The sequence below is a fragment of the Podarcis erhardii genome (genome assembly GCF_964252035.2).
Source record: "Podarcis erhardii genome assembly, chromosome: 14".
NCBI lineage: Eukaryota > Metazoa > Chordata > Lepidosauria > Squamata > Lacertidae > Podarcis > Podarcis erhardii.
Genome location: NC_138503.1, coordinates 22,062,221 through 22,087,362, shown reverse-complemented (window position 1 = coordinate 22,087,362; position 25,142 = coordinate 22,062,221). Strand labels below are relative to the sequence as shown.

General features: G+C 43.1%; 1 protein-coding gene across 3 annotated transcripts in view; it reads right to left on the bottom strand.

Annotated features, from left to right (window-relative positions):
- Positions 1-25,142, bottom strand: part of ADAMTS17 (ADAM metallopeptidase with thrombospondin type 1 motif 17) — a 172,489-nt gene that overhangs the window by 98,085 nt on the left and 49,262 nt on the right. For all 3 annotated transcript variants that reach the window (XM_081838768.1, XM_081838769.1, XM_081838770.1), the window contains one exon: positions 1,715-1,820. In XM_081838768.1, coding sequence (XP_081694894.1) covers positions 1,715-1,820 — 106 coding nt within the window. The remainder of the gene's footprint in view (positions 1-1,714; positions 1,821-25,142) is intronic.

The window sequence follows — 25,142 nt, the reverse complement described above, 5'->3', positions numbered from 1 at the left end:
TAGATAGATAGATAGATAGATAGATAGTTGTGTGCCCCGAGCCTGAACAAACCTATGCTTATGGGATATTTGTAGGATACAGTGCAACAGCAATGCATTCTCTATAACAACGGTCTATCAGGCTTCAGGCAGCACTGCCAACTTTGAATACTGCAAATGACAGACAGCCATCAAACGTATCACAATGACCAACATGACTAAGACACAGCTTAATCATAGGTATGTATTTGCATTGTTTAATTTTTTTAAGTTATTAAATACATATCTTCAAAACTAATAAAGCGTGTTCTCCTTCATGGAGAGCACGTGTTGCGGTGGGGTCTGCTGAGCCACCCCTCTGTTACCAAGCAGGGTCTTTAAAGCTGGCCTGGGGCAGTGATTGGTTCACTGGGTTGCTGGGGTAAAAGTTATGTTGCAATTTTGGTGGGAGGGGTAAAATGTTTAAATACTCTGCACGCAGCCTGGAGCTTTCTCTTTGCTGCGTGCAACGGATCACCCACCCACCCACCCTTGAGTAAGGGGTTGTTGCATTGACCTTGCTATGCCTGTCATGGGGTCGTCTGCCGTTGGGGCAGGGGCTTGGTAGGAATTTTGTCCATCTGGCTGATTGGCTGGGCCATTTGGTTTTTGCCTACTGTGTAGCAAATCGTCACAACTTGTAAGGTTGCGGTTAGGCATTGGTTATAAATTGGTGGAGGAGGGGTTAGGATAGGCTGGGCCTGCCCCTTCATGGTTGCTGCGGAAAGGGAATTCCGTTAAAGGAATCCTGGGGCTTGCCATCTTTTTGTCCAATCCCTGGAATGGGACTAGGGCCGGCAAGCCTTCGGGGAGCATGCGGATGAGAATTGAGGGTCTGTGGCTCAGCTCCATTTCTCCCCGACTTGCTTTCCCCCGCACTGTCTTTCGGTGGTGCCCGGAAGTCAGTTAAGTCCCCAGGCGGAGGGGCAGATAGTCTTAACCAATGCCTAAACAACCACTCACGGTTTTGTATTTAAATAAAGTTGTGGCCAAAATTATGCCAAAAACCTTAAACAAAAATTAAGTGTGCGTTGTGAGTTATTTGGGGGGTGGCTTGGGGACCTCGACACGCAACTAATTTATACCAGCAATTTTAGTTAGACCTATATGCTACTCAACATTTTAGGTTTCTACATTTCAACAATTATTCACATTTGGATTTTTAAAAACGCATTTTTGATTTGCTATTATTTGCTGGATCCAGAAGCCTTTTGGACAGTAGAGGAATGATTGAAGTTTGTAGGGGCAGTCAATGCTGCCTTTGTGTAAATATAAACTTCATCTATAATAAATGTTCTATCGATTGTCAGAGTGTACATTAGCAATGTACAAAAGCATGCTTAAGAAATGTTGCTGTTCTTCTGCTGGTCTTACAGAAACTCTTTTGCCTTTTCTTAGAATTCCTTAAGGCAATTAATCTAAAGGTGGGAACTTTCAAAATGACCTCGAATATCAAATCCAGAGACTGCCTTGGGAAATGTTGAACTAATTTTACTAGATTCACTGAAATATTTGGTTTTCTTTGGAAGTTCACTTACGCTTTGCTTAAGAAATACTCACTACCATCCAGTCACAACAAATATGAAATTTCACTAGGAATACTAGCTGCAACAACAGCAGCAATCCATAGTCTGTATGGACAACCCTAGTCACAACACCCTCAGACACTGCTACAAATATAATGGTGACCTCTTACTTGTGTCCCAATTCATGAGCAATGGTAAATGCCAGGTTCAGCCCATTGTCTTCTGCAAGAACACACTTCCTCTTCGCACTGCAGATGCCTCCAAGATAGGCAATTCCTGTAAAAGATAATGAAGGGTTCCATCAGTGCCAGCAAAAGCAGCTCATGCCTTTCACAAACACGTTGAAGCAGCTTGTCATAAGAAATAAAATTATGCGTCATTAAGGAATAATACTGAGCAATTTGCTCACAGATTGCTCTAAGGAGGAGGTGCACCAGGATGGAAATTCAATGCCAAACAAGGAGGGGTATGACAGAGGTCTATAAAATCGTGAACAATCATCAAAACAGTAAGCAGAGAGAAGTTACTTTAAGACAGGTGGCTAAACTGTAGCCCTCCAGATATTGCTGGACTATAGTTGCCATCATCCCTGACTGTTGGCAGTGAGGATGAGGCTGATGGAAGTTCAACATTGGGAGGGTCGTAGGCTATCCGCTCCTGCTTTGAGGATGCTAGGACTTGGGATTTAATGAATCTGAATGGAAGCAGGTTCAAGGGAAACGAAAAGGAAGTACTTTCTTGGTGCAAGTATCAATAGCCTTTAACATTTATTGCCACGTGACACTGTAATATTACTAGGTAAAGTGGCTTTTTCTTTTAAAATCAAGTTCATGAAGATGGATAAAAACTGTTGATACATAGGTCTATGATAGCTAGGAATGGAAGCCAAATGTTGATATGTAGTCTAACTTTGTTTTTGTTTTTATGTAAAATCAAAATTACAAATGAAACAAAACAAAATAATCAAAGTTACAGAACATAGCAAGTCAGGCTAGTCGTAGAAAATTCGGGCTTAATTGGCTATTTATCTATAAGTGACAATAATTACAGGCTGATCCTGCCCTTGAGTCAAAAGAGACTAGACCTCTCACTAAATTTCAAGGATTTATTAAATCTGGGTAATCTAGGCAAAGAAATGGTATCTGTTATAAATTCATATAATCGTAGAGTTGGAAGGGACCACAAGGATCATCTAAGTACAACCCCCAACATGGGGTTTGAACCCACAATTATTAAGTCTCATGCTCTACCAACTGAGCTATCCCAGGTCTATCATTTATAAGGAACTTCTTCATATTTCTAAAGGCTCATTAGAAGGCTTTAAAGTTACCTGTGTGAAGGACTTCCGCTTAGATGTCCCTAAGTGGAATGCAATATGGACACCTACAATCTGTAAATCAACCTCAACTTATGTAAGGGAATATTCCTTAAAAATTCTGCACAGGTGGCACTGTACCTCTGTGCAGTTTCTCATATGATTTCAAATACGCTACAGGTTGTTGTGGTTGCAGTAGCAAAGGAACATTTTCCCACTTCCAATGGGAATGCACTGTGGCATCTAAATTTTGGACTGACTTTTTTACAGATATATTTTAAAAAATTAAATTTTCCATTCAGGCCTCCCCACAACTTGCCCTTTTGAATCTGTGGGATGATCAAACAGCAACTTTCTGATTTAAGGAACTTCTTATATGGATGTTGGCTGCAGTGATAACTTATTTGGTCCAGTACATAACTTAAACTCCTGTTGTGGTTCGAGAAAATGTAGACTGGCTACTGCAGTGAAAATAACTCACAAATTACACATTTCCAAGGGTAAGGAAGATGCCATTTGGTGAGATTTCCTTTATGTGTCATAATCTAGTCTCTGTGACATTATTGACTCTCTATTCATCTGGAAAATACAACTGTACTCTTATGTTTTGTAATATTGATTATGCCTTTTAAAAATAAAAAAATAAAAATCTAACTTTGATTACTAGATGCTACATAAAAGGTAAAAGGTAAAGGACCCCTGGATGGCAAAGTCCAGTCAAAGGCGACTATGGGGTTGCGGCGCTCATCTCGCTTTCAGGCCAAGGGAAGTGGCATTTGTCCACAGACAGCTTTCCGGGTCATGTGGCCAGCATGATTAAACCGCTTCTGGCAAACGGAACACCATGACAGAAGCCAGAGCACATGGAAATGCCGTTTACCTTCCTGCCACAGTGGTACCTATTTATCTACTTGCACTGGTGTGCTTTTGAACTGCTAGATTGGCAGGAGCTGGGACAGAGCAATAGGAGCTCACTCCATCGCGGGGATTTGAACCACTGACCTTCCGAACGGCAAGCCCAAGTTGCTGCATAACCAGACCAAAACATGCTCAGAGGCTGCAATTGCAGCAGGGTAGGATATGTGTAAATATTTTGCACAGCCAGCCCAAAAGCCTGTTTTGACATGTAGACTCATAATCAAATGGAACATAGGCCTGCAGTTGCCATAGACTGTTCATATAATTGACAACTTAAGCCTAGTATTCTGTTGGCCAAAAGTGGTCAAATCAAATTTCTCATGGAAGTCCACAGACAGGGCACACTAGAGCAATCTATCCTCATGCCCACCTCTATCACCTGCTGATAATACCAAGCATCTGGTGTTCAGAAGAGCATCAGCTGTCTGAACATAAAACAGTTTTGGAACTGGCTCTGTCATAGCAATCAATAAACACTATGAATATTCACATAGTCATCCAGTATATGATGGAAATAGTCACTTCCACTCTAATTTGCAAAAAGGAAGTATCCTTAATTCCCTCTGCTTTCATTGCCTCTCTGGGTACCTGCTTCCAAAAGGTTTCATAGAAAGCTAGGTAAACACTTCAGGCATGTATGAACAAAACATGCACCCATCTAAAGTTTTTTGTTTTTGTTTTGTTTTTTACTTTAATTAGGACCTTATTTAATTGTAAAGGGGGGAACTAAAGCCCACAATCCTTCAATAGCAGCTTTAATTATTTCAAGCTTAGTTTCCCCACCCCCAGCTAAGAGACAAGAGATCTATTTACTTGCAATAAATGTTTCTCCCACACAGAGGTGGCCTGGGGTTCAGTTGCCTTTAATAGAGTGAGACAATAGATCCAGCTGCACTTTACAGGGGCCATTCTCATCCAGTTTGCTTATAAGGTTGTTGTTGTTTAATGCAATATAACATAATAACATAGAATTTATCTTATCAACCGCCCTGAAATCTTTTGATGAAGGGTGGTAAAATAAATTAATAATAATAATAATAATAATAATAATAATAATAATAATAATAGAATAAATATATTTTCCCCCTTACCAGTGGCAACTTTCAAAGGCTCATGACTGTTCATACAAAATGGAGTGACTGTATATTTGGGTTGATGCTGTAAAATTAGTCTACATTATATGCATGAAGAAGTAGGATCATTTTCAAGACCATGAGACGTGTGCCGAGGGAATCTTAATCATCATCTTTAAGGATGAAGGAGTAGCATTATATGTAACAGATAGGACTTGCTGATCAGAAGGTCGGCAGTTTGAATCCCCGCGATGGGATGAGCTCCCATTGCTCAGTCCCTGCTCTTCCCAACCTAGCAGTTCGAAAGCACATCAAAGTGCAAGTAGATAAGCAGGTACCACTCCGGCGGGAGGGTAAACGGCGTTCCCGTGCGCTGCTCTGTTTCGCCAGAAGTGGCTTAGTCATGCTGGCCACATGACCCGGAAGCAGTACGCCGGCCCCCTCGGCCAATAAAGCGAGATGAGCGCTGCAACCCCAGAGTCGGCCACAACTGGACCTAATGGTCAGGGGTCCCTTTACCTTTACCCCATAGAAGAGAAGACTGAGAGGTGATATGATAGCCATCTTCAAATATCTGAAGGGCTGAAGAGCAAGCTCGTTTTCTGCTTCTCCAGAGCAGGACCTAAACCGATGGGTTCAAATTACAAGACTTAAAATTAAGAAGAACTTTCTGACAGTCAGCGGCGGAGGAAGCTGCTCGGGCGCGTGGGCGGCGTGCCCAGGGGTTGGGCGCGCCATGGGGCCTCGGCAGTCTGCCTGCCTCCTCCTACTCAGCCGCCCTACAGCTGGGGAGGAGGCAGCGGGCGGACTGTTTGGGCAGTGCAGAGTCTGCACGCACCGAAGCCACCGTGTCTCTCCCAGGAGAGCCCTGCGGTGAGTGCCGCCCAGCATTTTGTCACCCCCCCCCCAGTGGTGATACACAGGGCGGGCCGCCCCTACCATACACCCCTTCCTTCGCCACTGCTGACAGTAAGAGCTGTTCAACAGTAGAATGGACTACCTGAAAAAACAGTGGACTCTCCTTCAGTGAAGGTTTTTAGAGTGGATTATTTAATTGTGATTCCTGCATTATAGGGGGTTGTGCTATTGTGTCCCTTCCAACTCTACAACTCTGTAGATTCTCTGATCATCCGTATTCTTTTTTGGAGCAGTATCTTGGGGGGAAAGCAGGCACAGAATTTTAGAGTAGCCCCAAAGGGCTTTTCATCTATGGTGTGAGCCCAGCTATACAACGTGCTTAACACATGCCAGCATGCTTGGTGCCAAATCAAACCCCTTCTATAATGAGAGCCATAACCTATCAGAATGAAATAAGCTGACACGCAGCATAGCAACACCCCTTGTTTTAGCACAATTCAGCTTCAGAGTCTTTTGGACATGTTCTCAGTAAAGCACCAATTTTAAGCCCTTCTTAACTGGCATGTTAAAAAGGGGGCAGATAGTTTACCCTTTTTTGGAAGATGCAGTTGAGTAGAAAATCTTCTACCTTTTGCCAATAAACTAACACTTAATTAACAAGCCAAGTACAATGCAGGGGCCTCTATGTGGCAACTTTCCATCATGTTCTGCTGTTTTGCAGTTTTTGAAACCTTTGGTGGGAAAAGCTTGGCCATCATACTCTTATGTGCTAAAAGAAAATAAGTGAAAATTGCCAGCGATTAAGGGGGTGGTGTACAAGGAAAGCTGAAATTCAGGCTTCCATGAGAATTATAGGCTTATATGGGTATCTGGTATAGTTAATTAATTACATGATGAGGTGTTTGTTACAGCATCCAGAGGACAAAACTGAACATCAGGGCTCCTATATGGAAGAACACAATCAGCAAAATGACCCATAAATATTAACATATACTTACAACGTTAAAAAATATACTGTATATAATAAGGAGACAACGGACAATAACACAAATAGGACAATGAATAATAAAAGTTAAATAAACTGGGTGCATGAATAAAAATACTATGGAACAACTGACCATAGGTCCATTTTTACCATTAAGTGTTTTAGAAATATGTCCCTATTAGCCCTAAGTCATTGGAAAATATTTTCTTAAGACTGGTGGAGGGGGCAATATGTTCAAATAATTCCTCTTGTGTGTCAGCAGGTGATAAGAAGTGTTTTAGCTGGGCAGCTTCCTTTCAGTTCAGAGACTGTTCTCTGAGATGCAGGGTGTTATGTAGTGAAGTTTCACCCTGGGCCAGCAGGGGGATACTGTAGATAGTTTTCACTCAGGTCTGTAGATAGTTTTCACTCAGGTCCACGTCAGTTATTTTAGGCGGGAAACTCTGGGTTGTTGTTGCTACAATGTTGACAGCCGGCTGCCTATAAAAGCAGGCCGGCTGAGCTGTTTGCTAGTCAGTTCTATTCCAGCTTACAAAATAAAGGGCTGCTTTGGAGAAATCGCTGTGTCGTCTGCTATGTCAACCCACAACTTAATACAGACAAAAACCAGTAATTCACACTTTCACCCCAGGGAGAGAGGAGAAAGGATTAAGTGGGAGGTGATGGGTCAAATCCAGGTACCATTCCCTCTAATAGCAAACTGGTTAGGCTACGACTTTGGAAACAAAACAGGACCACTTACAACATAATGAAGATTTCTGCTTTACCAGGGAAACTGGTACACGCCATTTTAAAATTACTCCCCTGGGGCAAAATGTCTCACACACAAAGGGGGGAAGTAAGGACTGTACACAGTCATGCAGGTCAGTTAAACCACTTGTTCAATGAGAAAATATCCAGCAATGCAGAAGGGCTGTCCAAGACCAAAAGTGCTTTGCCTGAGCAACACTACACATGCTTTATTCCCTTCCTTGTGGCCCTTTTCAACTCTGCAGGTCTAGGATTCCTCTGGTATAGTAGTGGAGAAACACTTAGCACAAATCTCTGATAAGATCCTCAGAGAATAAGGTGGAGAATAATTTAGTGGCCACTCAATTCAGAAAAAAGACAGACCCATGATTGAATAATGATTGCCTGTACTTTACCCATCTCAGCAGAAGCTGGAGAAGGGAGACCAGAAGACAGAAAAAGTTTTCCTGCAACTTTTTAAAACTGCAAGTCACACTTGTAGGTACAGTGGTACCTTGGGTTACAGACGCTTCAGGTTACAGACTCTGCTAACCCAGAAATATTACCTCGGGTTAAGAACTTTGCTTCAGGGTGAGAACAGAAATCGCGCAGCGGCGGCACGGTGGCAGGCCCCATTAGCTAAAGTGGTGCTTCAGGTTAACAACAGTTTCAGCTTAAGAACGGACCTCCAGAAGGAATTAAGTTCTTAACCCGAGGTACCACTGTACTCTTAAACAAATGGAATGGGCTCCCAGGCCACAACTAGGTTTACAAGCAATATCTACAGAAATACTTGACAACATTAATTTTCAGTTTTTAAGATAGCAGTTGGGACCTGGTGCTATTTAAAAAGAAAGAGAGTGAGAGAATATTAACATTATGTCTAGCTTGCCTCTTAAGAGTCCCGTGTTTCGCAGTTTGGAGAGCTGTGGGCTTTTCAAACTGAGGATGGCTTTAAAAGTTCTTAGGCCTTTTAAAGTCATGCTTATATGGAGCTGAATAAATGGCTCCAATTAATCAATTCATATATTTGGCCTGAACAATTGTGGTGTGTGTGTGTCTACAGGCTTGGTTGGGAAATCTTTCTTTTTTTAAAAAAACACCAGAGACCACATTTTAAATCAGCTTATGTGGAAGTGAATCAGCAGGAGAAGCCTAAGTTGGTGTTCCTTTGGTGTTTGATCAATTCCAAATTTGGCCACTGTTGTACAAGGTTTACTGTATGATATCCAGTCTATGTAACCGCACCAACTATTGCAATTTAGTTTAAGCTGGGGCTGGGGGTGTGGAGAGGGGGAGAGAGTCTTACTTGATACAGTTCTTGTCTTACAGATGATACCTAAGCCAATTCACTCATTTCCAAAAACCAGCATGATTTAATGTTAAAAACAACCCCGACACAGGAGCATCAGATGCCCAGCCAAAGCAACATCAGCGCTATATTTTCAAGTATTGGCAGGGTTCCTTTAAAAATTACTCCCCGAGGGAAATTGCGTAATTGCAGCATGTAACTTCTGAGTTTGAGTTTGAACATATGATGCTATCTAGACTTGAACAGAAAAACTGCACGCAACTATTAAAAAATGGGTTTATCCCAGTTGTTACATGTAAACATTTTGCAGCTGCTGACTCTACTGCCAGCTAAAAAGGACTCTGCTTAGCACTGCAAGGAGCCCTTTACAATTTCGCAAAGCAACACAGCCAGCCCATGAGGACATTGCCTAATTGCAGAGGTGATACATCAAATGCTGGTGGATGTAAAGGCTAATGCTGTTCCCCAGAGGTAGGCAACCTAAGGCCCGTGGGCCGGATGTGGCCCAATTGCCTTCTAATCCAGCCTGCGGACGGTCCAGGAATCAGCATGTTTTTACATGAGTAGAATGTGTGCTTTTATTTAAAATGCAGCTCTTAGTTATTTGTGGGGTCTGCCTGGTGTTTTTACATGAGTAGAATGTGTGCTTTTATTTAAACTGCATCTCTGGGTTATTTGTGGGGCATAGGAATTTGTTCATTCCGCCCCCCCCCCAAAATATAGTCCAGCCCACCACATGGTCTGAGGGACGGTGGACCGGCCCACGACTGAAAAAGGTTGCTGACCCCTGCTGTTCCCCCTCCATTAATCCTTTAATGATTATTTGCAGGAGCTCCTGTTGGCAGCAAATAAACGTGTAATCAGCGCTGTTAGCAAGTTAATTAATGAAAAATTAACTGCTGCTACTTTTAATTTGTCAAGGAAAATTCTAATTCTTTGGGGGTGGGGTGAAAGATGCAAAGCAATAACTTTAACTAGACCAGTATAGTCACAGATAAGCTTCCCCATCCAAGAACCTCAAAGAACTCCATGGGCCAGTTCACACTGTATTTTGCGAAAGAATCTCTGAGTCGACTGTCGCAGCTATCAGTTGCGCTTATTAATCATAGAGAGCTCAATTTCAGTCTTCTCTTGGTGCAGCTGACGGTATCTGCACCAGTATGGCAGTATCTGGTTTTTGTAGCAGCGGACAAGAACAAGGAAGTCACAGGGTAGTCAATTTCACTGCAACTTCCTCTGCTATTTCAGGAGGCTGCTATCTTGTTACAGAAAAATCTAGGTGTGAGGCTGCTCAGTCACCCAGCTCGTCGGGAATAAAGGAAGGAGTCCAGCCACCAACCGGAGCAAACAGCTGTAGACCAAATCTGCTGCTGAAAGTGTAGATGGTTAGGAGAAATGGGCAGTCAGGGGCTCTGTATGGTTGGTTACTTTTTAGCTATCAGAATTAAAAGCTGCAACAGTCACCCAAAAGCTTCTGACCACATGTAAGCTCACCTATAGGCTTCTGTGTTAACTGGCTCTATGCTCTGGAATTTCAGAGAAGTGCCCTTTGGATCCATAAATTGAAACCTCTTCTCAGAATTCAACCTCAGCAAGAACAAGGGGTTAACATCTGCTGACACAGATCAGTTTGTCCCAACTTTGGTTAGACAACAGGATGCCAAATTCTGGTTTGTATTATGATTTCACTTCCATGAAAGGAAACTGGTGTCCTTAGCAACAATTGTCTTTGTCACTATAGTTAATGAAAACCACACTGGAAACAAATAAAGCCTTTACAAATTCTAAACTACACAGACGATGAAGATTCCTTTGCAGGGCTAAAAACTAGGCACAAACTTTTCTACCAGTGATTTTTAAATTTCTATTACAGTAAATGTGCCCAATGTCCAAATTCATGCCTGCAATAAAATGCTTTGGATGTGGTGTGCCCACTACTACAGATCCATCACCATAAACCGTGGCATTAGGACATAAGAGCGGTCCTTCTGCATCAGGTGAGAGTTCATCTAGTCCAGGTCCATCCTGTCCTCACAGTGGTCAAAAATATGCCTATGGGAATTCCAAAAACGGGACTTGAACCCAAAAGCAATATCCCTTCCTGCAGTTTCAAGCAACTGGTACAGTGATACCTCGGGTTACATACGCTTCAGGTTACAGACTCCGCTAACCCAGAAATAGTACCTCAGGTTAAGAACTTTGCTTCAGGATGAGAACAGAAATCATGCTCCGGCGGCGCAGCGGCAGCATGAGGCCCCCATTAGCTAAAGTGGTCTTCTGGTTAAGAACAGCTTCAGGTTAAGAAAGGACCTCCAGAGCAAATTAAGTACTTAACCCGAGGTACCACTGTATTCAGTCATACTCCATTCCAAAAGTGGAGGGAGAACACAGCCAACATGGCCAGTGGCCATTAATAACCCTCTCATCCATGAATTTTGTCGAATCCTCTTTTAAAGCCATCCAGCTTTGTGGTCATCATTATCTCTTGTGGGAACAAATTCCATAGTTTAACTATGTACTGTGTGAAGAAGTGCTTTCTTTTAACATATGAAATGCACAGAAGGACCAAGGAGTGGTGTCAGAATTCAGGATAAATTGGCTTCTGTCTTCCATAACTTAGATTCTAGAATTATGGCAGGTCAGTCTGTTTAGGTCTCCAGAATACTTCACAGTCTAGTATTGCTGAATGCTGAGTACATAATTCCCCCCTGACCTTTGATAGCCAAGATAAGTATTGTTGCATGCCACCTCAATCTCTGAGCGTTGCAAGATTCTAGGAGTTCCATGCACTTACCCAGAGTCTGTGTTTCCTTTTGGAAATGAGGCACAGCAAAGACTGTGGTGTCTTTATGACATATGGTTTATTTACACATATATACAACCTGAGCCTACGATGGAGGGGATCACAGCATTAACAGTCCACGGGGGTCTTGTTTATCCCATGGCAGGATTCATTAAAAAATCAACCATCATGCTCTGACCCTCTCTCCAGCTTGCTGCCTTTACCCACCTGCAACTTTCCCCCCTCCTAGATTACACACCTTTAAAACTCTAATTCAAATGCTGCCTTCTTCTTCTCACTGACTAGGAGTTGTGACTTGAGTGAGGGGCCCCATGCATTTACTGTCTGACCTTTCCTCTGTTTTCTGAATGGCTTCTCTCCCAGGCAATTACCTCATCAGGAAACTGCTGAATCCAAGGGTTCAGTGTTCGACACCTAGTTTAACACTCCAAGCATTGATTAAACTCTAACACTTACTAGGTCCAGGAATTATAGGTATCTGGCACTCACAAACTTTAGGACCACAGCTTGACTGTAATCTGTTTTAACTGTTTATAACAGTGAACTGTATGCAACTAAGTTCTACAGTGGTACCTCAGGTTAATTTGTTCTGGAGGTCCATTCTTAACCTGAAACTGTTCTTAACTTGACTTTAGCTAATGGGGCTTCCCGCGGCAGTCACACAATTTCTTTTCTCATCCTGAAGCAAAGTTCTTAACCCAAGGTACTATTTCTGAGTTAGCAGAGTCTGTAACCTGAAGCATCTGTAACCTGAGGTACCACTGTACTCAGAGTGGACCCACTGAAAATGGCTAAGTTGGGATTATTAATGGGTCTACTCGGAGTAAACCTTAGCTGAAAACCAACCAGCCACTGAACCTGGTATTCATGTCCATCAATTTCAATAGATCTACTCTGAGTAGGAATAATAACCCATTGTATTTTAAAAATTGTGGTAAACCACCCCAGAACTTCATGGTGAATGGCAGGTAAGAAATCTATTTTTTAAAAAACAAAAACAAAACAAAACCCAAATAATAACAATAATGGTAAAGTTTCAGATAGCACAACATGAAGATTTGGACAAATGGCTTTGTTAGATTCATGTACTTGCCCCTCTAGGTTTACAAAACCCAACAAGGAGATGTTTCCTGCTTGGCAGGGGGTTGGACTCGATGGCCCTTGTGGTCTCTTCCAACTCTATGATTCTATGATTCTATGAAGCTGGTTGGACCAAAATGGTGATCAATTCTTTGACAGGAAAGAGCTATTATCTTCCTGCTTGGAATGCCCTGCCTGAATCCTTTCCTCCAAATTTAAAGAAAGTCAGCATATGTATATATGTGCTTATCCTCATCAAACTGCCCCCCCCCCCAAGTCATAACAGAGGACCAGGGCAGAGTGAAAGCAAGATAAGCAGGAAAAACCCTCATTCATTTTGACATCTGCTCTTTGTACAGCAGGACACTCATTATCCCATTAAAACAATCCCTCCTATTCCCTCTCCAGACTCAAGAGCAAGTTAATAAACGCCACAGATCTGGCATGACACAGTGGCCCCTTCAATTATGGGATTAGCCAAAGCAGAGGAAGTAGAGCATCATCTTAATGTTTACTCAGCTTTGATGTGCTGATGTCCACATTCCAAAACAATCCCACCCTCTGACAACCCTAGAGAGTATAGGAGATGCAGCCTGCTTCTGCTTGCTTAGAAATCAAGTGGAAATGAAAATGCATTTCCCTGCTCAACATTTCAGTTACTGTTAAATATTTTGAGGGCTGATCAGGAAAATCCTTAATCAAGGTTCAGGCACTGCAATTAGAATCCTAATGCCTAGAGTGAAAAGTAAGGCCAAAGTTCAGATTATTTATCCATGGTGAGGTAAAGGTAAAGGTAAAGGATGGTTAAACCCTGGATCGTTAAGTCCAGTCAAAGGCGACTATGGGGTGTGGCACTCATCTCGCATTTCAGACCAAAAATCGCTTATTGAATGTTTTTTAAATAGAACTGCATTTAGAAGTTTAAAACTGTAGTTGCTTTTAGAATGTTTTAAACTGTTTTAGAATGTTTTTGCTTTGTTTTTGTTTTTAAATTATAGATCTGTTTGTCACCCTGGGATCCTTGTGGCAGGGGGAGGGGGGAGGATGTAAATTCAATAAATAAAAAATAAATAAAACTGCCCCCCAGCTAAAAATGTACCAAGGACAACTGCTCTGCAAACTTTGCAGAGTTTCGAAAGTCAGCTTTTCAGTCAGTATTTTAAGATGAACTCAGAGACTTCCTTCTTTTCCAGTTTTCCCAAACCATCTGTATCAATAAAGTATTTTGGATGGAGACAAGGAGGCAGTGCAAAAAGAAGGGAGAGCAGGGAAGGATGATGGGACTAAACATGAGTCTTAAGCAAGATTTCCGAGAAAGAGAGTATCATGGAATTCACCATAAAGAATCGCTGATGCTTCGAAGCCCACAGAATTCAAACACAAAGGCTGATGCAGAGAGGAGCAGGGGGAGGGGTACACCTGGCAGCTGGAAGCAGAGTTTATCTGTCTCCTGAACCTCCCACTCTGTAGGTATTTTAGTCATTTGAGAGTTGCTTGGGCTAAAGGGCTCCTCTCCTATATCTCTTTGCCTGTGGTCCTGTGACAAGTGACTGGGAGCTGCTGTTGATTTGCTGCTGATCTTCTCCTCTCCTCTCCTCTCTCCTTCTCCTTTTTATGCTGCTGCTGTTAATGAGAATCTGTGTTTTGTTATATAATGTTTAGTATTAGAGTTGCATTCATATAATTGTTTTGATTTGTATGTTGCTCAGATATAACACATAGTTGCATTTTGTAAACTACCCTGCAGTCTTCTGACGAAGGGGCGTATATAAATTTAATGAAGAAGAAGGAGCAGAAGAAGTTAGGAGCGCAGGAAGCATTAATATTGCTATCAACTTTCATAGCAATATGGCAGCACAAACATATAACAGAAGATAAATTTAAAAACCAAATGGACACCCATGACAGAGAATTCTTCATCTAGCTGTGGGAAAGGTATTCAGAAGAAAAAAAATGTATTCAGTTGTTTCTGGAAAGTGTAGACTGTAGGGGCCTGTCGTATCTTGACAGGAATGCTGTTCTACAGAACAGGGGCAACCACACTGAAAGCCCTTGTACTAGTCCATTTAGCTCAGAATTACGTAGATAGATGATGATAGATAGATAGATAGATAGATAGATAGATAGATAGATAGATATAGACAGATGATAGACAGATAGAAACTTTATTTGCGTTAGCCACTTGCCATAGCAATAAGATAAAATATACTGGAGGTACATGGTAAAGGTAAAGGTAAAGGTAAAGGTAAAGGTAAAGGACCCCTGGATGGTTAAGTCCAGTCAAAGGTGAGACTATGGGGTTGCAGTGCTCATCTCACTTCAGGCAGACGGAGCCGGTGTTTGTCCACAGACAGCTTTCTGGGTCATGTGGCCAGCATGACTAAACTCCTTCTGGCACAACGGAACACTGCGACAGAAACCAGAGCACACGGAAACGGCATTTACCTTCTCACCACAGCACTTCCTATTTATCTACTTGCACTGGTGTGCTTTCAAACTGCTAGGTTGGCAGAAGCTGGGAGAGAGCAACAGGAGCTCACCCCGTTGCACGGATTCAAATCGCTGACCTTCTGATCAGCAAGCCCAAGAGACTCAGTGGTTTAGATCACAGCGCCACCCGCTCCCCTGGGGAACAGAGCTAAATAGTTAGCTATACAGAATACGTTGTGGAGGTTTACATCAATGCAAATGACAGAATTGATACATGATCCACATGTAGCCACAGATAAAACATGTGAACCCATAGGTTATAAAAAAAAAAAAAAGCTGAGCCTGGTTATCTTTATTTGCCAAAAGAAATGACACAGTAGCGACGGTTGAATGGCCTGGTATAGATAGTAGTAGAGGGGTAATAACCTCACTCCTCAAATCTTTATAAAGAGCACAATCTAGCAGTACATGAGCTACTGATTCAATACTGTCATCTCCATATGGACATAAATAGTTTTCCAGCAGAATTTTTTGAAATCAACCCTCAAGTACGGCTGAAGGCAGTATGTTCAGTCTTGCATAAGTGAAAGCACACCTGTATCTTAGAACTGTTAACTTTTGCAAGTATGGTGCCAATATATCAAGAAGACTGGGTGAAAAATAATCATAAGGTAAAGGTAAAGGGACCCCTGACCATTAGGTCCAGTCGTGGCCGACTCTTGGGTTGCGGCACTCATCTCGCTTTATTGGCCGAGGGAGCATACAGCTTCCGGGTCATGTGGCCAGCATGACTAAGCTGCTTCTGGCGAACCAGAGCAGTGCACGGAAATGCTGTTTACGCTGGAGCGGTACCTATTTATCTACTTGCACTTTGACGTGCTTTCGAGCTGCTAGGTTGGCAGGAGCAGGGACTGAGCAACAGGAGCTCACCCCCTCATGGGGATTCGAACCGCCGAACTTCTGATTGGCAAGTCCTAGGCTCTGTGGTTTAACCCACAGCGCCACCCGGTGGGGGTTAAATTCAGCCAAAACCAATAATTAAGTGTCCTACGCCAAATCTGGAATTCAACAGAAGGAAGCTTAGCCTCCAAGCGCAGTGAAGCGTTTGGAACACAGGATGGGACGGAGAAAAATTGCCTTAGGAACTTGGACTGAACAGCTTCTGTGAGTCCAAGGTGAGCACCTGTACAAATCAGCTCAGAATTAGCTACACTGACTGGCAGCAGCTATCCAGGATTTCAGGAAAGGGTGTTTCCAAGTCCTGCCTTTAGCTGTAGGGAAAGCAGAACTGAGCATGATCGCCCCAACAGCATCATGAGGACAAAAAATCACAAACGAACAATAAAATTGACAACTGGAGGGCCCCCTCACAGAATTCCAGTAGTAAGAGTTTCCCAGAGAGATGAAAAAAAGTACTAAACCAGTTTAAATATGTGTGGAAATGCACGGAATAAACTTTAGTCAAGTTGAGGAATGTCTTATCAGCTTTCCTTGAATTTTCAGAGTCCTAAGGGTATAAGTAAAATGAAGGAGCCATGCTCCTCTCAGAAGTAGTCCTTTATTTTTAGAAAGGTTACAAGCATCCAGACACTGAGCTGGCAAGACACAACTTCTTTCTGTGCTACTTGGGTCAAGGCCAAGTTGGACCGTCTCAATGGAACGATTCTGAAGGTCTGAACTCTGAACTGATGCTGCTGCATATGGCGTAGTGATGTTTCCCAATTTAGACACCTTGCATCTTCACTCACAGGGCCAACTTTTCCACTGGCTTCACCTCCTCACACTTCTGCATGCTGATAATTCCAATAGTCAATTGTTTTGGGTGGCATGCACAGGGAGTTTTATCTTATTTTATACTGAGCGCTGACATATCTCTACAGTCCTATCTGATTTGGAAAGAAACAGCCGGCCAAGGCCTTGACCTCACTAACACTCCCTTTCAAAAAGCTTCTAACGTGGGTCGGTAAATACATTAGACAGCTTTTAAAAAGACATGGCAGTACAAAAAGGACTATGTAAATGAAAGCTCTAAATTACATTTTGGCTTCAACACAGAGACCACAGAAGAATGAGTAGGAGAACAATGTTAGCTTGCTTATCTTGGGGATCTGCAACTCAACGATCTTAACAGGCTTTAGAGACAAATGAGTTGCATTGTGTCGGCTTGCCTTCTATTTGCAAAGCCATACGCTGAATCCATTTTCCCCAGAAGGGAGTTTCTGACATGCTGTATTGAATAATATATTATGATTATATTGACTTTATGGGTCTGGAGGCTGATGGCAGGGATAGGAGATGTTTAAAGATTAAAATATAGCTTCTTTTCACATGCAATTTATCATAAAAATTGCTTTGCTGAATCAAACAGAGTTCTGTATAATGTCCTTGTTCTTTGTCCCAATAATTTTGGGTTAAGCTAGAGATGTACATAGTGGGACGATCACCTACTTGCCTGTGGGGCTCCCTGAAACCTGAGAGAGGGGGTGGAGACCGTTGAGGCATAGCTAGCCGCTCGGGCACCAGGGGCAGCACGTGCACCCTGTGCCCGGGGACAGGGCACACTTCGTGGAGCATCTAAAGAGTCCGGCTGCCGCCTCCCCCTCAGTTGTAGGGCGGCTGAGGGGAAGTGGCAGGCAGTCGCAAGCCCCACACTGCCGTTTCAGGCAGTGCAGAGCCTGCAGGCACCCAAGACACCACATCACTCCCAGGAGAGACGCGTGGCACGGGCACACTGCAGGCCCAGCCATAAGTGCGGTGTGGTTCCCAGTGCCCCCAACCCCCCCCCCAGCTATGCCAGAGAGAGAGAGAGAGAACTGTCCCATGATCTTCAGAATACAGTGAATACAGTAATACACTGCTGGTGCAGTCTAATAATTTCATTATTCTTGTACCTGTACAAGATGGGGGTTTATGTCAATTGCTGCCCTTGAGTCCAAATGCGGAAGCAGGATGGAAGCTGAACCTCAGGCTAAAGCTGACAAACATTACACCAATTTTACAGAAAGTTGCTCACAAAAACAGGCATCTCCTTCATGTTAGAAAATTGTGGTTGTTAAAATATGTCCTGTGTGCCAGTTTTGCATTGTAGAACAGAGGAAGTTTAAGAGTTCCGTCACTTGTTCCACTCTAGCAAATTTGAAGTGGTCCCCAAAAAGAAAAAGAGTTTAAGAACGGTTTCTTTTGGAGAATTTGGTAGACACTTCTTTAAAAGAGACCAAATCAGCATAAAAGTTAAACTCTCAAAAATAAAATGTTTGCAGTAGAAGGAAGTAAGGGGTTGCATCCAACTACGTTTCTACTCAGAGTAGCCCCACTGCAATTAATGGACCCAAAATAGACATTTCTATAAACTACACTAAGTAGAATGAATATTGGATATGACCCAGTAAACCTGGGAAGTCAAATGTAAGAATATGATAGCTAAATACTAAGAAAACACAAGAACCGCCGTGTTTCCTAGAAGCAAGCCACAGCACATTCTGGCCCTGAAGCGTTTACTCTGAATTCAGACATCCTCCCCCACCCCACCCCACAAGGGAAAAAGCTTCAGTCACATTCACTGAGGCGTTGCATGCAATTATTGCCAATGGATATCTCCTATCATGTCAGCATACTGTGAGGTAATAATATATTTTTTTCATTCATACAGACTCCAACTGCTTCCCCCCACTTTGTTTTTTTGCTTCACCTAAGGTTTCATTTCGGTTTTTATCATTTTCCCTCCATCCCCAGACCTGCTGAATCATTGCTTGTGCATAAAAAGAAACAAAAAGGTAAGATACAATTTCTGCCACTCCACTAGTAACAGCCTTTTGTGGGAGCTTAAGGGCATCCAAGCACAACCAACGGGATGGTTAACACATCCTGTTGTAGATCAGGTGCTGCTACTAGGGATGCCACTTTTGGTTTCTCTCTGTTTCTCATTTTCCTAGTCTTTAAGTTCAGTTCTCTGCATTTCCAAATCAGTTTACAAGTCATCACAAACATATGTCAGCATTTTAATGCAAATTTATCCAAATGTATATTTTTAAAATCCAATTTTTGCAATATACACATTTTTGCAAGCGATTCCCTCCCCAATATAATGCACTCTCATACATTATCTTAACTATTATATACATCGTTATGTACACTGTCATATTTTTGTACGCATTACTGACTTAGAGAACTGCATTGCAGAGTTCACAGAAGTGCACAGTTTGAAGGATAGCTACATTTCAGTTTATGCACTGTTTTGGGAAGTGGAAATTGGGTAGCTTCACAGTAAAATGCAAACCAAAGCAACTCCCCCCTCAGTCCTACTGATATCACCATCCAAATCAGTGCTCCGCCTCTGGATTTTTCCCACTCTGTGAATTTCACTTCAAAAAACGAAATGGTGAAAATTCCTGCCATCTGATCTAAGGCTGAAACTGCTTTCTTTTTGTGCTGGCAATGACCTCCAATTTTTCGGCACTGGTTGTAAACACACCTGTGTTTGTTTGTTTATTAAAATAGTTTTTTATTCTGTCTTTCCATTTAAAATGTTCAAGGAAGATAAAAGCAATGTTTCCACCCTACCAGAAGTGGTTGGGTGGCGGTGGGGGCACTGCTTACGTGATCTCCTGTCACCACTACCACTGTGGTGTATTAGGAAGATGAGAAGCAAGGAACTAACAAGTTTCATGCACTGGGAGATCAGGTAAGCGGCATCACCCCACCCTCTAACTGCTACTGCACACTGTCAATGCCACCCGCTGGTGTTTGCATGTTTGACCAAGATCTGAAGGGGAAGCTGGCTGTACTTGCACAGGCTCCTCCATGCAACTTACACAATGGCAATTTGTTCTCTGCTCAAACCTTTGCTGAATGTGCAGAGATGGTCATACATACACAACGGCAAGGATAGGGCAGCAGTGTGGTCCTACTCTTTCTTATAATTCCTTTATGAGGCTAACTCATTCATTCATTCTTATGAGGATAACACACAAACATGACTTAATAGCTTCATTTCATTTCTTCTTCCTTGCCCTCGCTAATTGGCCACCACTGACTTTTAATTCTATTGGCTGTGGCATTCCATATGATTCTGTTCTCAAGCACCCATAATCTCACATTAGATAAGAGATGGGGGAGAAATTCAATTTGGTTAGAATTTTAATGTGAATCTACCTGATTAAAGGGACACAGGTGGCGCTGTGGTCTAAACCACAGAGCCTAGGGCTTGCCGATCAGAAGGTCGGCAGTTTGAATCCCCGCGGCGGAATGAGCTCCCGTTGCTCAGTCCCAGCTCCTGCCAACCTAGCGGTTCGAAAGCACGCCAAAGTGCAAATAGATAAATAGGTACTGCTCCGGCGGGAAGGTAAACGCCGTTTCCGTGCGCTGCTCTGGTTCACCAGAAGCGGCTTAGTCATGCTGGCCACATGACCCGGAAGCTGTCTGCAGAGTGAGATGAGCGCCACAACCCCAGAGTCGTCCGTGACTGGACCTAATGGTCGGGGTACCTTTACCTTTACCATACCTGATTAAAACAATATGCAAATCAAACAGCAGCTGTTCTTTGCACTCCCCAAGGCGCAAGCCTGGGCAGTGTGTATGGAGGCTCTGGGCTGCCCAGACAACAAGACCCCCCTCTCAGCCTCGCTGATGTGGTCTAAAGGAAAGCAGAACAATACGTTTGGCACCAGTTTGGCTGCAGAAGTTGCTGGAAGAAAGTGTACAAGGCACCATCCAACTGTCATAGGGACTCCACGCCAGATTTGTGTAGGGTTTACTCATTTAGCCTTTTCTTCTCTCAAAGATGTCCCACAAAGCAAAGGAGGTTTAGGATCAGAGGTTTCCAGAGGCTACCTTCCCAGGTTGATGAGCCCCATCTGCCCCTCACTTCGCTCTATAGCATGAGCAGAAAATGCCTTCTTGACCATTGGGCCACTCTTGGACTCGTCCGCTCAATCTGCTTGAGCTTGTCTTCACATGCAGGGAAAGTCCCAAACTCATGGAGGGTTTGAGACTCATTGTCTACCCTCGCCTGGTTTAGCTGGCCAGTCAAAGCTGTTCCCAGGGTGTGGCTGCTGTCGCATGCTGACAGCTTCTAGGAACCACAGGTGAGAGCAGAGTACAGGCTGAAGACCAAAGGTGGACAAACTACCCCAGAAGGAGCATGGCATGTCCCCCACCCCATCTCTAACACCCCATATACCCTAGAGAAACAATATAATGCTGAGTAAAATGATTTCCGCACCCCCCAGGAATCTATTCAGTTGCATAGAATGAGCTACTTTCAAACTGAATATCAAAAGTGGAAAATATTTGCCACAGCCACAGCTTAAACAGCGACAGTTTTGCACTGACTTTGCTTAACGGTCCCTGTTACTGAGGAATCGAATATGAAATGCCATGTGATGGGATGCCTAACATTTCCCAACAAATCCTCTGGATTAAAAGCAACATAAACAGCTTCCAGGCATAAATGTGGGTGTGTGCGCGCACACAATTATGCTGAATGTGTATTGCTCTCAATCTGATCATACCAGCTGTCACAATCGTTTTACACCGGCTAAACCTTGGAAAGTTTTGCATTCCCTATTACAGCAACACAGAGAGACCTAAATATCCCAAAAATATGTATGCCAACTCTGCTAATTGGAATGTGTTCTTTCTGAATAAAATTGGCCCCTACCAATTACCCAACTAAATCTTGCTGTCCAACTAAAAACACAACTGATGAACAATCCCAGTAGAGCCTTCAACACCTTCGTGCTCTCTTGAGACACTCAGGAAAAAATGCAACAATTCTAACCCTGCTTCCTCATAAGTAATTGGAACATTTTATTTCATTACTACTCACATGACATACAAAAGGGGTCAAAGACCTGCACTATTAATAAAGGTATACAGTTATTTAATAAAGTTCTAGGCTCTTGCTAGGGGCACAGGGCATCCCAAAGCAGGTATTTCAGACCGAAGAGACTGTTCAGAGCTCTAAGACACCAGCAAAATAGCTACACAGAACGAATGCTTTCAACCTGTAAACCACAGAACTCAAGTACCAGCACCAGAACCTAAATCCAAACTAAACAAATACTAAAAGACTGTCCCTGGTGGCTGAAATGGCATGGAAGGGGAAACTGTGCTATCTTCGCAAGTGTGGGAATGGCCTGCACAGCTTTACTGCTTGCATGCAAAATGTAAACTCCAAGAACACTGTCACAAGAAGTTGAGTACAAGTCCATGACCACTGTATGTGGCAAATGGATACATCTGGAAAGACTCCTGGAGATATCCTAAGGAAGTGGCAAAAGGCCAATCGTCAGCAAGAATCTGAGCATGGATTTATCTCAGTGTTGAGATTAGATGGGATTTGCATTTTCTCAGCAGTGAAGTTGCTGAGTTTTTAATGTTCACACTCCGGAGTACTGAATTTCACTTATTAGCTTAAGCTCTTTGAAAATGAGGCAGCGTATGCATTTTTAAAATAAACTGCAGAATACTAGCAAAACCTATAATTACAGCTAAGGTAATACCTGATCACTATGCATGTTTATTTGGAAATGTGTTTCATTGTGTTTAATGGTAATTACTCCCAGAAAAGTGTGCATAGGGTTCTAGCTATACAGTCCAATCGTATGCATGTTTACACTTAGAAGTCTGCAAAGTGCTGATGGGAATGTGGGGTCTGAAAACAGGGCTTCCAGCAGCCAGTCTCCAATGCCTTATGTCCGGTGCTGCTCATAAGAAGTTCTGTGAGTCAAGGGAGCCCTCTAGACTTCAGCACCAGCCTGGTTTCTGAAAGCTGAACCCACAAGCAAGTCAAGATCTATCTGTACCATAAAGCCTAGCACCTCAGTTGGACCCACTCATATTTAGAACAAACTCGCCTCTCCTTTCTTTGCCTCATCCCACTTGTTTGTATGCCTGGTCTGGAATCTGATTATTGGCCCATCTTAAACTTGGCTATGTTCAGACAGTCCCAGTGATTTCGAATAAGTGTGAGGACCACAGCTGTGCAAGCCAATGTCAAGTGTGTTTACTCAGAAGTAAATCCCACTGTATTCAGTGGGCTTCATTTGCCAGTAAATGTACATGGAATTAGAGTTTTAAAAAGCTAACTATAAGAAATATTTGCATATTGGCCATGAAGTGCTCTTTGGGTCTTCAAGAAGTGTTTACAAAACCTCCCCCCCCCCCGCAATACACTACAGTTCTCACTGGACCTTATTTTAAAGCTTTGGCAACACCCAAAAGTGATAAACTCCAGGAGTTGCAATTCTCTCCATGGAACATCCCGCCTCCAGTTCTAACACGCTTAAGCTATTCCGTCCACATCTGCCTCCAAACAGACCTCATGCCTCACACACCCAGTAGCTGGGAAGGATTCCAAAAAGCCTTTGTTGACATTTGTTTGGCTGAAGTTTCTTAGCTGGACATCAGTTCGGCTTGTGTCTTCAGCCAGTCCAACTGCATATACGATTGCCTGCTTTCTGAGATATGTAAAGGATGTGCTTTAAATTACAATGAAATTGGAATTAGGTTGCTTTTGGTAGACAATATTCTGCACGCTGATACCGAGGCACAAAAAGGCTAAAAATGTTTATTTCAAAGATTCTAGTAAAGTGAACAGGGTGGAGCAAAACCAAAATTACCTCTGCCAGTTAAGGACAGCAATTAGATTTACTATACCAGTATACAATCATGTAGAAAACTTTGGCAGTTTTGAATGGCTAACTGCAAAGGGAGGGCATCTTTAAGTGCAGCTGGAATGACACACTTGCCATTGAGGTAAGATATGAACCATATATAGCACACAATAAAACTCGGGCTGAGCCGAAAATTCTCAAATGAGTACTTTTGGTGGAAAACTGGAAGAGGTGAAGGATGAGCCAGGCACTACTTCATTGATTTGGGGGAGGGGCTGGGCAAAATATTTAGTGATGGCAGTGGAAGTACTCTCACCAGCTGCCTCCTGGCAGTCATCACTGCTTCCTGCCCCCTCAATGTCTTGAATGTTCTGTTGTACTCAGGTTCTGCTTGATGGCTCCCTATACGAGCCCTCAAGCTGGCTGCTCTGGGAATAGGATGCTGGACCAGATGGGCCTTTGGCCTGATCCACTGGGGCTTCTCATATATTCTTAATGACTAACACAACTCCCATGGTGAAGGCCGATTCAGGACATAGGAAACGAGTAAATTTTCAGATCCAGTGCCTGGTGATATCACTCAAATAGGGAGAGGGTAGGAACTTCTCCCAGATTTATCCTCAAGTTAGGGATGCCCCCAGGAAATAGCTAAGCTAAGGTCATCCAATTGCAGATAGTTGCTATTACAAAAAAAGTTGTGACTCTTTAAACTCAATTCATGTCTAACATTTTCACTGTGGGCTGCAAGAGCAAAGGAGATTGCCCTAAAACCTGCAAAGGGTTACAAACATGCTGGCCTACAAAACAAGGTTAGACTCTGACAAGCTATGCAAAGCTCGTCCAGTCTCCTTCCACAGGATATTAAGAGCGAGACGCTGAACTCTCACTGTTTGGCTCGCTCAAAGGCAGCATGGCTGGAACAGAGATTTCAGCAGGAAACAGGAGAACTGATTCAAGTCACAACACGAGAGATATGGCTGAGGGCTGACGGCTGCAGCCCACAGACTGTTTAACTAGCTTCTGTCAACAGGGAACCCTGAACGGCATAAAAGCAAGGCCGCCTGCATTTCAGTACTAGTGGGGGGTGGGGGGCGGGGAGCGGGGGGCGAGGCTGTGGGTTCTTTGCAGTTACGCTGCTTACAATGCTATTGCTAGAAATTTGCATGCCTTTTCCATTAAATCCTCCTTTCTCTCTCTCTTTTTTCAAATAAAGAAAGAATTCAGCTGTCCTTTGGGGCCAGGTAACCAATTGAGCAAATACATTAAGTGCCAGCAGACTCTTTCCAACACAAATGTGGTTGTTCTGATTCTTGGAGCAGCCAGCACAGTCTTATCCCGCATATACATACCTACATATTTTTTCCCCATTTTTGAGCTTGGTTGAGTCATTATGTAACCTTCAAAGCTACCTTGGCAGTTGAATTCCATTCCCTGAGCAATCCATTCCAGCAAGCACACCCTGCCAAGATACAAATGCAAG